Raw genomic sequence first — 16,550 nt, forward strand, 5'->3', positions numbered from 1 at the left:
ATTATCCGTTCAGGATAAAATCCGCCCCGGGCGGGAATCGAGTCCGCAGCCTAGCGCTTACAAGGCAGACGCGCTACCAACCAAGCTAACTAGGCTGGCTATACTAATACTTTTACTTATCTTGAAGCGGCAGGAAATATTTGCTGAACCCAGGAAAAAAAGATTCAATTGCAGGAGGCTTATTAGAAAATTTTCAAAATTTATCTCAAGTTAAGGTTGTAAAATGAGTATCGATAAAATCAGTAATTAATAAAATGATATCACATTTTTAATTACTTCAGTAATTAAACATAATAAATATGACATACATAGGTTAGCTGCAGGGAAATTTCAGTAATTAATAAAATGATATCACATTTTTAATCACTTCAGTAATTATCTAATTATACATTATAATAAATATGACATACATAGGTTAGCTACAGGGAAATTTAACCCAAACATTTAGGGTTCGTGTTCGGAACGACTGACTTTCTCCTATCCTGTCCTCCTCTCTTCGACTTCGGGACGATAAGACTTCCGTTGTTACAATTCCTACTACAGACCCTCTTGAGGGGAAAGAGAAGAAATCTTTGAGAGTCAATATCATTTATTTTTGAGAGCTATTGATGGACTATTTTTCATTAAGCTCTAGGTCGCGGGTTCGATTCCCGCCTTGGGAAAACTTTATTCTAAACAGATAGGGTTTCGTTCTCGGAAAAGTTGTCTTTCTCCTATTTGTCCCTCTCTCTTTAATTTAGGGACGATAAAAACTTTGTTGTTACAGTTCTATCTATCAAACCTATCTTCTACTTTACCCAAACCTATCAAATGAAATTAATAAATGTTTTCTTGATTCGCAGGTAGGATTCAAGGGCTACGGACTGAGCGAGGAGAAGCTTGGCGCCACAGGCCAGTTTGAATTCGAAGGCAAAACCTACACCCTAAAGCATGGCTCAGTGGTTATTGCAGCTATTACATCGTGTACTAATACGAGTAACCCTAGTGTTATGTTGGGGGCAGGTGAGTGAAACCATGTCTTCTAAAGATGTGTCCACTCATAGTCGATCGGTCGTCGGTCCACATCGGTTCACAATAAATTTACATCGATCGAGGGCCTTCGACTATGTGTGGACACACCTTTATACCTTGGTATATACTCAAGTTGTGAAGATTCAGTAATCTGAATTTAATTTCACACTCTTAAATCTAAGCGTAAATGAATTGGAAAATCTGCATAGTAAATTCTTTACACTTTTGTACTTCCTTATTTTGCTGTGTCTCTTTTGCAATAAAATCCATTATTTAGGACTCAATTGCATGGTTCTTTAGTCTTTATTTATCGGTATAGCATAAGTATCACTTGGAAATTCCATTGTTAATTGTATTGTAGACCATTCCAAAGTAAAAAGTTTGTCTACTAGTTGAGCCCAAGACAATACTCTCTTTAACAATATTATAAACTATAGTTTAGGTTAGGTTCTCCCAAAAGATTAAATTAAGTTATGGTCTCATCACAAGAGCTTGCATATATTCGAATGGATTGTTTTTGTTGATAAAAAAAAAAAAAAAAAAAAAAAAAAATTTTTAATTTATTTTGGAGATTGCCCTAGGCAATAATTTCGCCCTTTGTAATTTCTTGTATTTGTGTACCTACCCAACTGTGCCTACAGAGAATGACAACATTTACAACTAATATAAAGTCTAAATAAATAAGGATGTATATAAATAGAATGCATATATTACCTAGAATGTAATAAGGATGGAGGTTTGATAGAGGAGAACTGTAACTGCCGAGGTCTTACCGTCCCAAAATCGGAGACAAAAGGACAGGATAAGAGAAAGCCAGACAACTAACCTTATCCGACAACTAACCTTATCTGTTTAGGGTAGAGTTCGCCCCGGGTGGGAATCGAACCCGCGATCTTGCACTTACAAGGTAGGCACGCTACCCTCTAAGACTCTAAGTTAACTAGACTGGCTGAATAGGACTTTAAAAAATCTTTTCTCCAGCAGTAAACCTCTACTACTACTACTGATATTTGAAAATATACCGATGAGCTTGAAGTTCCTAATCCAGCAATGTCTTCACTTCCTCAGGATTACTATATTTGATCTGGCTGATTCCTGGTAATATCTGTTCTAATCTCTGATTCTTATCTCTGACAACAGGTACCTGCTGTGGTGGACTTTGCTGCTATGAGGGATGCTGTAAAATCCCTGAATGGAGATCCTCAGAAGATCAATCCCATCTGTCCATCAGATTTGGTCATCGATCATTCCGTACAGGTTGACTTCTCACGCTCGTAAGTCTCTCATACGCACAGACATACCCACGGACGTATTACCTCTCTCTCTAAAGTGGAGTCAGCTCCCATGGTGTAGTGGTCACTTCGCTCGCCTTGCATGCCCGAGACCCGGGTTCGGTTCTCGAATTGGTCAAAAAATTTGTTCATACAAATGATTGATTCCGTGTCTGGCTGAACAGCGCGGCCCACTCAGCCTCGTGAGGAAAATGAGAAGTTACGTATAACATAAATGCGCACAGCGACCAGTGCCAGTATGCTAGGTAAACATATTAGGTGTTGGGATTTCGGATTATTGAGATATTTGGAAAATCCTACAATGCTGGTATTACTCTTTCTCTTTTCAGATCAAGCGCATTAGAGAAGAACGAGAACATTGAATTCCAGAGGAATGGAGAGAGATTCAAGTTTCTCAAGGTTTGTAAATTCATAATATTATTGTTTTAGAGGTGTGATAGAAGGAACTGCAACTGCTAAGGTCTTATCGTCCCGAAATCGAAGAGAGAAGGAAGACAGGATAGGAGAAAGTCAGTCGTTCCGGGAATTAACCTTATCCGTTCAGGATAAAATATGGCCCGGGCGGGAATCGAATTCGCGACCTAGCGCTCATAAGCAGACGCTACCAACCAAGCTAAATTCTTGTTCATTTGATGGGACACATACTACGGCATGGACATGCTACGACACAGAACACATAAGTCTAATGTAGCAGTTTCATTGATACGAAATAAAATCACGATTAAATATTCATACTCTTTTACTATTGTTTCAGTGGGGAGCCAAGGCATTTCGCAACATGTTGATCGTGCCACCTGGTTCAGGGATTGTGCACCAGGTGAACTTGGAGTATCTGGCACGTGTTGTATTCACAGATGGGGACACCCTGTATCCGGATTCTGTGGTGGGAACGGATTCACACACTACAATGATCAATGGTCTGGGTGTGGTGGGATGGGGAGTGGGAGGTGAGTAGTATGGTCTCAATCCCCGGGGTTCGATTCCCAGTATCGGCAAAATATTTTCACTCGAACTTTCGTTAAAAAAAACTTTTAGGTACAGTCCACTTCAACTGGGAAGTCCGATGACCTTTGGGTGCGCACTCGTCAAAAAATAGCTCGTTGATTAACAAGTAAGCCCTGTCCTTCTCTTTTCGATTTCGGAACGATAGGACCTCTGTTGTTACAGTTCCTTCCATCAAACCTCTTGGAAAATAGAAAGTAAAAAACTGACCATCGACAATTTCTCCCGATTATATTACTTCCCTTCCTATAGGATAAGGAAAGTAAAAATCTAACAATCCACGTGTTTTCTCACAGGCTAAGTCCCCCGGATTTCAACTCCTACACTTTTCCTTTTTTTTCGCCCCTTTTTTTATGCAAAATTTAACATACCATACGTTACGTACGTTAAATAACACTTTTGTAAACATTATGTAGGTTTAGACTGCTGGAGTAGAGGGACTTTTTAGTCTCATTCTAGCAGGGTAAACAAGGTATATTCTATGCTATCCTACCATACGACTATTTAAACATAATTAGGTCTAGTAATGATTATTTTAATTTTACTACAGGCATTGAAGCAGAGGCTGTCATGTTGGGGCAGGCTATCTCTCTACTACTACCAGAAGTTATTGGATACAAGATTGAGGGCAAACTGAGCCAATATGTGACCTCCAATAACTTTTTTAACGGTAGGTAACTTTTATCAAAAGGTTACAATCTTACGACTTACAACTTACAACTCAAACAGAATAAAATTGTCAGAACCTACTTTGCAGATCGCCTCAAGGGACCTTAACAATGTTGCCAAACTACCTCTCCCTTCCCTTATCACAAAATTTGTTTACATTTCACTTTTTGACAAGAAATCTTTCATTACTGATAATGTGGTAGTCACGTAGTCCCAAGAAACAAGAAATCCATTTTCTAAATTTCTCCGGCGATTTCAGAGTCAGAGTGTTTTACAGTGGTTTTACTTGTTATAAAGATTTCCAAACACCGGGTTTTCAATGGCTTCGCGTAAGTATTTTCCTCTGGCATAAGATGTAGGATTGTTTGCACCTGTCTGGAATCTACCTGAGTTGCAGGTCTTCAGGTAGGAAGCTAGTTAACCCAAGATGAATAGCCTTAGGGGATTAAAATTAAAAAATATTAAAATACCAAAGCAGCTACCACAAATTCCTCAATTTGGGTTAACTTGAGATGGAGACTACTGTCATACATTATCAAGAATAGAAATCTTTCATTACTGATAATGTGGTAGTCACGTAGTCCCAAGAAACAAGAAATCCATTTTCTAAATTTCTCCATTTTCTCCGGCGATTTCAGAGTGTTTTACAGTGGTTTTACTTGTTATAAAGATTTCCAAACACCGGGTTTTCAATGGCTTCGCGTAAGTATTTTCCTCTGGCAAAAGATGTAGGATTGTTTGCACCTGTCTGGAATCTACCTGAGTTGCAGGACCTCAGGTAGGAAGCTAGTTAACCCAAGATGAATAGCCTTAGGGGATTAAAATTAAAAATATTAAAATACCAAAGCAGCTACCACAAATTCCTCAATTTGGGTTAACTTGAGATGGAGACTACTGTCATACATTATCAAGAAAGCCAGTCCTATTTAATATGTCATTGGTGGATGGTATTCATTATGTAACAGTGTTTCAATAGAAAACAGAAAACTGGCTCATGCATGGATTTCATTGAAAAAACAGTGAAAAAACAAGTTAGTGGATTGATCACATTAGATCATGAAGCCTCATTTACACAGGTCAAATATCTTGCATGCCATTTTTAGTGACCCCTTTACACTTGTATGTAATTTACTAGCTTACTAGCACATTGTAACAAGTGACAGAGCTTGATCCTTTTGAATGAGGGTTTTATGTTCATTGTCACACTTTGAGTGTTAAAAGCTAAACTTTTGGTTTAACAATTTGCTAATCTTACTCCAAAGTATAAAAGGAACCAAGCACATGACCACATGACTTGTATACCTAATTTTTTTTTTTTTTTTTTTTTTTTTTTTTTTTTTTTGAGGAGCTTTCAATAGCAGATCGGGCCACCATTTCCAACATGTGTCCGGAGTATGGAGCCACTGTGGGGTTCTTCCCTGTGGATCAGAACAGTTTGGAGTATCTCAAACAAACCAGTAAGTCCCCAGGATGTACGAATAAAGTATCTTGGTGGCGTAGTGGTCAAAACGCTCGCCTGGTTGTGGTCAAAACAGGAGGGCGCAGGTTCGATCCCAGCAGAGACATGGAATTTTATCCTCATTTATTTGAAAATTTTACTACATGATAATCATAGTAATGGAACTCTAAGGGTTAGTTGGTAGAGAACGCCTCGGGTTCGATTCCCGCCCGGGGCGAAATTTATTCTAAAACCGATGAGGTTCTTTCTCGAAACGGCTTTCTCCTATTCTGTCTTCTTTATCTCTTTGATTTCGGGACGATAGGATTTCCATTATTACAGTTCCCTCTATCAATATCAAAGCTCTTAAGAAATAATAAAAATGAAAAATCCTCTCTTTTTTTGAAGCGCGAACAAATATTTCTTCCCACGGTTATTACATGTGTTTTCTTCTTCTCAGATCGCAGTGATGCCAAAGTGTCTGCAGTGAAGGCATATCTGGAGTCTGTCAAACTACTCAGAGACTACAGTGACCCCAGCCAGGATCCTGTATTCAGTCAAGTCGTGACGTTAGATTTGGCTACGGGAATATTTCTTCCCACGGTTATTACATGTGTTTTCTTCTTCTCAGATCGCAGTGATGCCAAAGTGGCTGCAGTGAAGGCATACCTGGAGTCTGTCAAACTACTCAGAGACTACAGTGACCCCAGCCAGGATCCTGTATTCAGTCAAGTCGTGACGTTAGATTTGGCTACGGTAGTGTCCTCGGTCTCTGGACCTAAGAGACCGCACGATCGAGTCCCGGTCACGGACATGAAACAGGATTTCCTCAGCTGTTTGACCAATAAGGTGAGAGGAAATTGACTGCTAATGGAATTGAAAGATTTTTTTTTTTTAGTTCCTTGGGGTCGAGTGAATTGGAACACATCACATGCCTTCAGGCACACTCCGTTTGTCAAGGGTCTAGCTTTTCCTTGCCCTTCTGATCAATTTAATTTGAAGAAACCATTTACTGATGAAAATTTGTACTTGGGGGGACTGTATGTAATTCATTTTCTTATGGGAGTAGATAGATACAGTACGTACTTTTGGGAGTAGATACCATTTGCATTTTGTTGTTCATATGGAACTTCACAAAATTAATGAGTGTGAAATAGTATCATATAAAGCAACATGTCATTCCTGCTATGTTCCGGGAAGTATACGCCCGCATTGAGAATGGATCAAACAGCTGGAGAGCACTACAGGTAAAATATTGAATACCTATGTCTATTGTAAATTGTAACCGTGTGTTTGAAATATTTGCAATCGAAAATATGAGTTCCTCTTTTTTTTTTCAATGGTGGGATTCAAACACAGGACCGTCTGCATGGCAAGCTATCACCAGGCTAAACTGTCCCCCATTTTTCCAGGCGCCAGAAGGTCAACTGTACCCCTGGGATCTATCCAGCACCTACATCAAGCGACCTCCATTTTTCGACGGCATGGGTCGTGACGTCACTCCAGGCGATAGGGTAATAGAACAAGCCAGAGTGTTGCTACTATTGGGTGATTCAGTGACAACAGATCATATCAGCCCAGCTGGAAGTATAGCGAGAACCAGCGCAGCTGCCAAGTTCTTGGCTTCCAAAGGGTGAGTAACTGAAAGTTGTGTTTCACCCTCAACTTATTGTTTTATTACTTACAAATTTGCATTAGATGTTTTCTTCAAATTGGATTGATCCTAAGGGCAAAGTAAATCTAGACTTTTAACAAATGGAGTGTTTATCCTAAACAGATAAGCTTCGTTCTAGGAACGGCTGACTTTCTCTTATCCTGTCCTTCTCTTTTCGATTTCGGAACGATAGGACCTCTGTTGTTACAGTTCCTTCCATCAAACCTCTTGGAAAATAGAAAGTAAAAAACTGACCATCGACAATTTCTCCCGATTATATTACTTCCCTTCCTATAGGATAAGGAAAGTAAAAATCTAACAATCCACGTGTTTTCTCACAGGCTAAGTCCCCCGGATTTCAACTCCTACGGCTCCAGGCGCGGTAATGATGATGTCATGGTGAGGGGCACATTCGCCAACATTCGCATTGTCAACAAGTTGGTGTCCAAGCCTGGCCCTAAGACCGTGCATTTCCCCAGCTTGGAAGAGGTGATGATAAACCCCGTTTTATTTCACTTATCTGTTATCTCCGTGGCCGAGTGGGTATCTAGGCTTGCATACCGGATATTGTCCTGTTTTCCGCAAGTGGCCTGCGTTGTGTTGCTAAATTGTGTAAAAGGTCTGTTTCACAGGTCTCCTAGCTAAGAAAGCCGTAGAAGCGGGTCTTAGTGTGGCTCCGTATATCAAAACCTCTCTATCCCCCGGTTCTGGTGTGGTCACCTATTATCTACGAGAGAGTCAGGTCATTGAGCCTCTGAATCAACTTGGATTTGATGTGGTGGGCTTCGGATGTATGACCTGTATTGGAAACAGTGGACCTCTGGATCCCCCTATTGTCGATGCCATTGAAAAGGTGAGATTTTTTTTCGTCTTCTTCTTCTTCTTCTTCTTCTTTTTTAATTACTTTATTGCATGGCATAGGTAATGGCTATCTGTAAAGAAGAGATGAGAACTGTTCAGGAAAGAAAGTCGAGCAAAGAAGAAGAGGTAGACCTAGGAAAAGTGGGACAGTTGGGTAAGATTAAGAAAGGATTTACTGGAAAAGGGCTTAGACTTAGAAGTACCGAATGGATAAATAGAACTGACTAAAAAAAGGGTGACTAAAAACACCGACCCCGTAAACGGGAAAAGGTAAAGAAGCAGAAGCAATGATCCTTTTTTGCAGAATGAAGGGACATTTCAGTAGTTCTTTTCATTAAGGGACTTATCAATAGGGCTTTTCAGAATAAAAGAGACTTTTCAGTCACGGACGATAAACAAGGCACAAAATCATTGTTTCAGAACGAACTGGTAGTGGCTGGCGTACTCTCAGGGAACCGAAACTTCGAAGGTCGAATTCATCCAAACACAAGGGCCAACTATTTGGCTTCCCCCCTACTGCTTCCTTCCACTTTACTATTATGTATACATATTGTCCTGTTTTCCGCAAGTGGCCTGCGTTGTGTTGCTAAATTGTGTAAAACTAAAGTCAATTAAATTAACGTGTTTTGTTTCACAGGTCTCCTAGCTAAGAAAGCCGTAGAAGCGGGTCTTAGTGTGGCTCCGTATATCAAAACCTCTCTATCCCCCGGTTCTGGTGTGGTCACCTATTATCTACGAGAGAGTCAGGTCATTGAGCCTCTGAATCAGCTTGGATTTGATGTGGTGGGCTTCGGATGTATGACCTGTATTGGAAACAGTGGACCTCTGGATCCCCCTATTGTCGATGCCATTGAAAAGGTGAGATTTTTTCTTCTTTTTCTTCTTCTTTTTCTTCTTCTTCTTCTTCTTTTTTAATTACTTTATTGTATGGCATAGGTAATGGCTATCTGTAAAGAAGAGATGAGAACTGTTCAGGAAAGAAAGTCGAGCATAGAAAAAGAGGTAGACCTGGCAAAAGTGGGACAATTGGGTAAGATTAAGAAAGGATTTACTGGAAAAGGGCTTAGACTTAGAAGTACCGAATGGATAAATAGAACTGACTAAAAAAAGGGTGACTAAAAACACCGACCCCGTAAACAGGAAAAGGTAAAGAAGCAGAAGCAATGATCCTTTTTTGCAGAATGAAGGGACATTTCAGTAGTTCTTTTCATTAAGGGACTTATCATTAGAGCTTTTCAGAATAAAAGAGACTTTTCAGTCACGGACGATAAACAAGGCACAAAATCATTGTTTCAGAACGAACTGATAGTGGCTGGCGTACTCTCAGGGAACCGAAACTTCGAAGGTCGAATTCATCCAAACACAAGGGCCAACTATTTGGCTTCCCCCCTACTGGTTATAGCATATGCACTGGCTGGTACCGTGGACATTGACTTTGAGAAAGAACCAATCGGTAAGAGAGGTGATATCAGTGAACTTGGGTCGACTGTAGAGTCACCTAAAGGTTACGATGTTTTTCAAATAAACGATAGCCCATGAATTTTTCAATTGTCCTTTTGGACATATCTACCTATCTAAAAGAAAAAAAAAAGAACTTTTTTAAAGGTTTCAAGTTTCAAGTGTTGATATTTACATACGATACTTACTCATTTTTCTCAGGCCATTTCAAGTGTTTTCTTCATCCCATCAATCTCTCTACCGCCCTCTCTCTCTCTCTCTCTCTCTCTCTCTCTCTCTCTCTCTCTCCCTCTCCTCCCTTTCGGTAAGAGAGTAGCCCTTTCCTTTTCCAAGGTCATTTAACGCTCATATGAGACTTTTAATGGGCCAAAACATGTTTATTGGTACTCTTTATTGTTTATACATAGTTCTTATACCAAAGGCTTCCGTGACCGAGTGGATATCGCACTAGGCTTGCACGGTTAAAGTCCCTGGTTCGATTCCTAGCGGGGTCGAAGTTTTTTCGACTCTGTGCTTAAAGTTCGGGGTGCCTCGTGAGGACAGTTGAGTAGCTACTTTAATCAAGTAGTGACCAGTGTTGGCATTTCATCACCAAGTTCAGTAGAATAAGCAAGGTATATTCTATTCGATCTCCAAATTCCAGGAACGAACAAGCAAGGAGCACCCGTATTCCTTGGTAAGAGAGTAGCCCTTTCCTTTTCCAAGGTCATATGAGCCTTTTAATGAGCCAATCATGTTTATTGGTACTCTTTATTGTTTATACATAGTTTTAATACCAAAGGCTTCCGTGACCGAGTGGATATCGCACTAGGCTTGCACGGTTAAAGTCCCTGGTTCGATTCCTAGCAGGGTCGAAGTTTTTTCGGCTCTGTGCTTAAAGTTCGGGGTGCCTCGTGAGGACAGTTGAGTAGCTACTTTAATCAAGTACTGACCAGTGGTGGCATTCCATCACCAAGTTCAGTAGAATAAGCAAGGTATATTCTATTCGATCTCCAAATTCCAGGAACGAACAAGCAAGGAGCACCCGTATTCCTGCGTGACATTTGGCCTTCCCGGTCCGAAATCCACGCCGTAGAGAAGCAACATGTGGATTCAACGTGCTAGGAAGAGAAGGGCCTATGTTATGTTTGCTACTAACATAACATAGGCCCTTCGTTTTGGGAACGATTGAACTGTTAGGCCCTTTTTTCAAGGCACTATTGAGGACCTTTTATCGCCTTTTGTACAGTATGGCCCCACAGTAACAATAACCTACATACCTACTTAAATTGTCAAAAAAAAGTAAAAATGAGCCACTCTCCAGGTCCTGATTGGATAATCCATTCTTCAGCCACATATAATTTTTCATGCTTTCTTTCTTTCTTCAGGTGGATGATGGTCGTAAGTTCAGCGTCATTCTGAGGTTCGACAATGGATTCAACGTGCTAGGAAGAGAAGGGCCTATGTTATGTTTGCTACTAACATAACATAGGCCGTTCGTTTTGGGAACGATTGAACTGTTAGGCCCTTTTTCAAGGCACTATTGAGGACTTTTTATCGCCTTTTGTACAGTATGGCCCCACAGTATCAGTAACCTACATACCTACTTAAATTGTCAAAAAAAAAGTAAAAATGAGCCACTCTCCAGGTCCTGATTGGATAATCCGTTCTTCAGCCACATATAATTTTTCATGCTTTCTTTCTTTCTTCAGGTGGATGATGGTCGTAAGTTCAGCGTCATTCTGAGGTTCGACACAGAAGTAGACATCCTCTATTATAAACACGGAGGTATTCTCAACTATATGATACGTAAAATGTTGTAAGCTCGTCTACAGAGGTCTCTACTTTGTCTCCATATTCCAGAACTCTTAATAGCCCTGTGTGATGTGTCCTTCATTTGGGGCAATTCCATAATTAGTTGTTTAATTGTGTCCACTATTGAGGACTTTGGTATTTTATGTATGGCGAATATTGGTTAGGGTTATATTAGACACAAATTCGAGTTGGATGAAGGTCCACAATAAGTATCCAATAAATATAACGGTAAGAAACTTTGTGTATTGCTATTAAGACCATTTCATCGCTGTTAATTGATCCTTTATTTGTGACTATGTAGTGTAGCTCTTTATCCATGTGCATCACTATTATTTAGGACTCAATTGCATAGTTCTTTAGTCTTTATTTATCGGTATAGCATAAGTATCACTTGGAAATTCCATTGTTAATTGTATTGTAGACCATTCTAAAGTAAAAAGTTTGTCATTTAAGCATAGTCTACTAGTTGAGCCCAAGGCAATACTCTCCATTATAAACTATAGTTTAGGTTAGGTTCTCCCAAAAGTTTAAATTAAGTTATGGTCTCATCACAAGAGCTTGCATATATTCGAATGGATTGTTTTTGTTGATAAAAAAAAAAAATGTTATAGTTTTGGTTAAAAGATTTTAGACTGATTTTCAAGTTAAATTAATTTTTAGGTTTTGGTGTTTTTTGTTGCAGTATGAAATTCTATTATGGTGAAAAAAGTGGATTTTGTTGATTTTTGTATGTAAGTAACCGTGTTTAAAGAAAATTGTTGTTAACAATGATAACATTTCCCTTGCATTTTTATGGAAATTTAAAGGAAATACTGAGGGTGATCGACATTGTGCGATTATTATTTTATTTTTTAAATTTAGAAATCAAAGGCGGCTTTAACTCATGACCTTTAGAAAGTACTTACATATTATATGCGTTTCCTTAATAATTTGTATGTGTACTGCTCTCTATTGAGCAAACTTACTTGTTTATATTTAAATAAATTTTCAATTGAAAATCCTTATAAAAAGTACTTACATATTATATTCGATTCCTTAATAATTTGTATGTGTACTGCTCTCTATTGAGCAAACTTACTTGTTTATATTTAAATAAATTTTCAATTGAAAATCCTTATATAATTTTAAAATAGAGTATACGCTTAGAAGATTATGTATTTAAATAAACGAAACCAGTTTTATTATTATTTTATATAGAATCCATGTGTTTTAATGTTTAGTTTCTAATAATGTTATTATGGGCTCTTCTTTCTCAGATTTTTTTTTTTTTTTAGTTTAAAATCGACTTCTTTAAGATAGGTAGTCGGTATTTTGGTGTGAACGGCCTACTGTCCATACTCGTGGGAGCGCCTGAAAAAAAGTAGGTATCTCATTTCCATTTGAATTTCCCATCAGCAAATCAAATCATGTTTGCCAGTCTAACAGATCAAAGAAATTCAGATTCAGAACTTGCATAGGTATAATTTCATGTGTACAGAGGAACCTATTGTTTGAGTTCTGAAAATAATTAAAAAGGCTCGGGTGTTTGTCTTTAGTGGCGTACGTACTTTTATTAAGGAAGGTAGGAAAATAATTCCGAAATCGGAGAGAGAAGGAGGACAGGATAGGAAAAAGCCAGCCGTTCCGAGAACGAACCCAGCAGCACGCGATTCCCCAGATGGTCACCATCCAGGTACTAACCACGCGCAACGTTGCTTAACTTTAGTGATCCGTGGGTAATTTGTGCATTCAACGTACTATCGCAGCTGGTTTCATTGTGCCTTAAGGTCCGGTCTAATCTTTCTACTTCCTAATCCTCTCCAAAGCCTAGTGACCTAATACTTACATCCAAATACTCCCTAGCCATGTCTTTTCTCCCACGGGTATTGTGTTTCCTAGTTACTCTACAGCAGGGGTGGCCAGACTTTTTTCGTTGCGGTTCCCTTCTTAACTTTCAAAAGTGTTCGAGGTTCCCCTCCCAATTTGTGCACTCAACGTACTATACTATCGCAGCTGGTTTCATTATGCCTTAAAGTCCGGTCTAATCTTTCTACTTCCTAATCCTCTCCAAAGCCTAGTGACCTAATATTTACGTCCAAATACTCCCTAGCCATGTCTTTTCTCCCACGGGTATTATGTTTCCTAGTTACTCTACAGTCTACAGCTGCACTTCTTATGCTCGTTTGAGTTTCCTTTTGTTTCGTAATACATCTTGAGATGTCGCCATTGTTATTTCCATGTTGACATAACAGTGTGCCCGGAAAGTAGCTCACTCGTCAGTCTGTCAGTACGAGATATTAGTAGTTGCTACGTCCAAGGGTGGACGTAGCAACTAATTGAATTGAATTGGGGTAGATTTATGATTGCAATGACGATCGAAAATTTTGTCCATAATATTACTTTCCTTCCTATAGGATAAGGAAAGTAAAAAGAAGAGGTTTGATAGAGAGCACTGTAACTGCTAATGTCTTATTGTCCCAAAAGCGTAGAGAAAGAAGACAGGATTGAAATGCAGCTGTTCCGAGAACGAACCTTATCTCTTATTGTACCAGTTTCGTTCTCTGAACGTCTCCTATTATAGCTTTTTTAAAGAGGTTTGACAGAGAGAACTGTAATTGCTAAGGTCTTATCATCCCGAAAAGGAAGAGAGAAGAAAGACAGGATAGGAGAAAGCCAACCGTTCCGAGAACGAACATTATCCGTTCAGGATAAAATCCGCCCCGGGCGGGATTGTCTGTCCATTGTAACCGTTCCCTCTCTCAAACCTTTTCAAAAAAAGATAATAATATGTAGATAAATAAAAAATTTTCTTCCACTCCCAAACAAATCTTCAATCAGTACTTTTCGTACACTGTGTACGTCTTTCATTTCAGTGTCACAATTCACAAAAGACAATAGGCGCATAAGATCAAGTGATGTAGCTGTAACTGCTAATGTCTTATTGTCCCAAAAGCGTAGAGAGAAAGAAGACAGGATTGAAATGCAGCTGTTCCGAGAACGAACCTTATCTCTTATTGTACCAGTTTCGTTCTCTGAACGTCTCCTAAATCCGCAGCCTAGCGCTTACAAGGCAGACGCGCTACCAACCAAGCTAACTAGGCTGGCTATACCAATACTTTTAGTTATCTTAAAGCGGCAGGAAATATTTGCTGAACCCAAGGAAAAAAAGATTCAATTGCAGGAGGCTTATTAGAAAATTTTCAAAATTTATCTCAAGTTAAGGTTGTACATAGGTTAGCTGCAGGGAAATTTTAGTAATTAATAAAATGATATCACATTTTTAATTAGGTACTTCAGTAATTATCTAATTATACATTATTGTAATAAATATGACATACATAGGTTAGCTGCAGGGAAATTTAACCCAAACATTTAGGGTTCGTTTTCGGAACGACTGACTTTCTCCTATCCTGTCCTCCTCTCTTCGACTTCGGGACGATAAGACTTCCGTTGTTACAATTCCTACTACAGATCATTTATTGGCCTTGCTCGGTGTAGCTTAACATAGGGGACGCAAGAACTGGTCTTAAATTAACCACTGAACTGTTATCTAAAACTTTCTCGCTTTGAGTTCATAGGTCGTTGCGACAAATTTCAAGATCAGAGCTCATTTATGTGAGAAAATATGAAAAAAAAATCCCCCAAAAACCATTTTTTTTTTTCTTCGTTTTTTGGCTTTTTGGTTTTTTGAACAAAATTCGCAACACCACTTTCGTTTACCTGGTAAAATGACCTTTAATTTGATATATGGGTCGACCAGGTTTGTATAAGTCCTTCTATAATCTATAATTCTATAGGGACAGACAGACACACAGACGACACCGAAGTGAATACAATAGCCCGTCCACTATACCTTTTATTATTAATAAAGGAAGGACGGGCTAAAAACAGACTGGATCGGAAAGCATAGCCCATAGAGCATTGAGCAGGTAGAGGAAAGTGACGATCGAGGGAAACGACAACTTCAAACCGCAAATTGAGAGCAAAAAAAAAAAAATTCTATGCTCTTTTGTCTTCGCTCCAATCTGTTTTTACCAATACCTAACTGTCTTAAAAGAAGAACAGGTTGTTAGGAAGAATTAATAAAACTTACATAATGGAGAAGGAATATAATTTAAAGAATGAAGAATGAAACTTACATAATAAAGAATACAACTTACATCATAACGTCCTAGTTCTTTTGGTCCTTTTGTTTTCTTTCATTCCTGTAAGCAACATGAAAAGAGTAGAAGATCTCAAAGCAAACTAAGGGATAAAAGTCTTAATGAAGAACAAGGAAAATAAAACAATGGATGGAAAAATGACGTAGGTACCCAACGCACCTAGGTACCAGGTACCTAAAAATTTACAAAATATACAGGGTGGTTCGTGATTTGCGAACCACGCTTATATCTCAGAAACGGCTGGGAATTAAGGAAAGAAATAAACGGCATCATGTAGATGAAATTTTGATGATTAAAATGGCTTTTTTTAAATTTGCAATTTTTTTGCAAAACGGCCCATTTTTTGCCAAATATAGGTCACTCTTATGGGAACCCCCATTTTTTATTTAATTTTTGGAATCAGCATAAAATTTTAATTGAAAAAATGTATTCACTCGAAAAAATTTGCTCTACAAAAATTCTGTACACTGTGAGAAAGAAAAACAATTTCTTAATTATTTCTTTAGTTTTTGTATTATTCACTTAACTATTTCAACAACAATCAACAACAACAAACAAATTTATAAAAGCTGTTCAAAATGAGATCCATTTCTTTGTACACAGTAACGCATTGTTCGCTCTAACTCAGGACCAACTGCGTTGTTCATCAAATCTGGGGTCACTGACGCACACAAAATCGCGATTTGTGCAAATTTTTGTAGAGCAAATTTTTTCGAGTGAAAAATTTTTCAATTAAAATTTTATGCTGATTCCAAAAATTAAATAAAAAATAGGGGTTCCCATAAGAGTGACCTATATTTGGCAAAAAATGGGCCATTTTGCAAAAAAAATTGCAAATTTAAAAAAAGCCATTTTAATCATCAAAATTTCATCTACACGATGCCTTTTATTTCATTCCTTAATTCCCAGCCGTTTCTGAGATATAAGCGTGGTTCGCAAATCACGAACCACCCTGTACATATATATAAGAAACTTAAAAATGAATCTAGGCACTAGTACCTAGGTTTCAGCAACTGAAAATCTCATCCATGCCTTCTCTAACGTTAGATAGGTGTAGGTTAAGGTTGTAGATTTACATAATAAGCTAAAAATGTTCACCCCCGCTATATGCCTTAAGGTTATAATTAATTCGACAGGTAATTATTGCAGTATTGCTAATGGTAATAATTAGTCAACGAGTGAAGGCCCGTTCCGAATTGTGAGTTTTCATTCCATTTTTTTTTTTTTTT

General features: G+C 38.5%; 1 protein-coding gene across 1 annotated transcript; it reads left to right on the forward strand.

Moving 5' to 3' along the window:
• The first annotated feature begins 2,147 nt into the window (after positions 1-2,147).
• LOC103518076 (cytoplasmic aconitate hydratase-like) lies at positions 2,148-11,998 on the forward strand. The gene is made up of 16 exons (XM_026829815.1): positions 2,148-2,285; positions 2,633-2,702; positions 3,058-3,250; positions 3,856-3,979; positions 4,613-4,676; positions 5,320-5,431; positions 6,044-6,273; positions 6,825-7,045; positions 7,408-7,520; positions 7,699-7,919; positions 8,291-8,396; positions 8,565-8,785; positions 9,224-9,380; positions 10,389-10,471; positions 10,753-10,765; positions 11,051-11,998. Exons 1-16 carry the CDS (start codon positions 2,179-2,181, stop codon positions 11,185-11,187), a joined length of 2,172 nt encoding a protein of 723 aa, XP_026685616.1. The 5' UTR covers positions 2,148-2,178; the 3' UTR covers positions 11,188-11,998.
• Positions 11,999-16,550: the final 4,552 nt, after the last annotated feature.

Source organism: Diaphorina citri, unplaced genomic scaffold (genome assembly GCF_000475195.1).
Source record: "Diaphorina citri unplaced genomic scaffold, Diaci psyllid genome assembly version 1.1 scaffold58, whole genome shotgun sequence".
Lineage (NCBI taxonomy): Eukaryota > Metazoa > Arthropoda > Insecta > Hemiptera > Psyllidae > Diaphorina > Diaphorina citri.

Bases quoted from the DNA above. Each gene is read 5' to 3' on its own strand.
- LOC103518076 (XM_026829815.1), top strand. From the start codon at position 2,179: ATGAGGGATGCTGTAAAATCCCTGAATGGAGATCCTCAGAAGATCAAT. The intron at 4,677-5,319 runs GTAAGTATTTTC...TTTTTTTTTGAG, and splicing joins CGGGTTTTCAATGGCTTCGC to GAGCTTTCAATAGCAGATCG. The intron at 8,786-9,223 runs GTGAGATTTTTT...TCATTGTTTCAG, and splicing joins TTGTCGATGCCATTGAAAAG to AACGAACTGATAGTGGCTGG.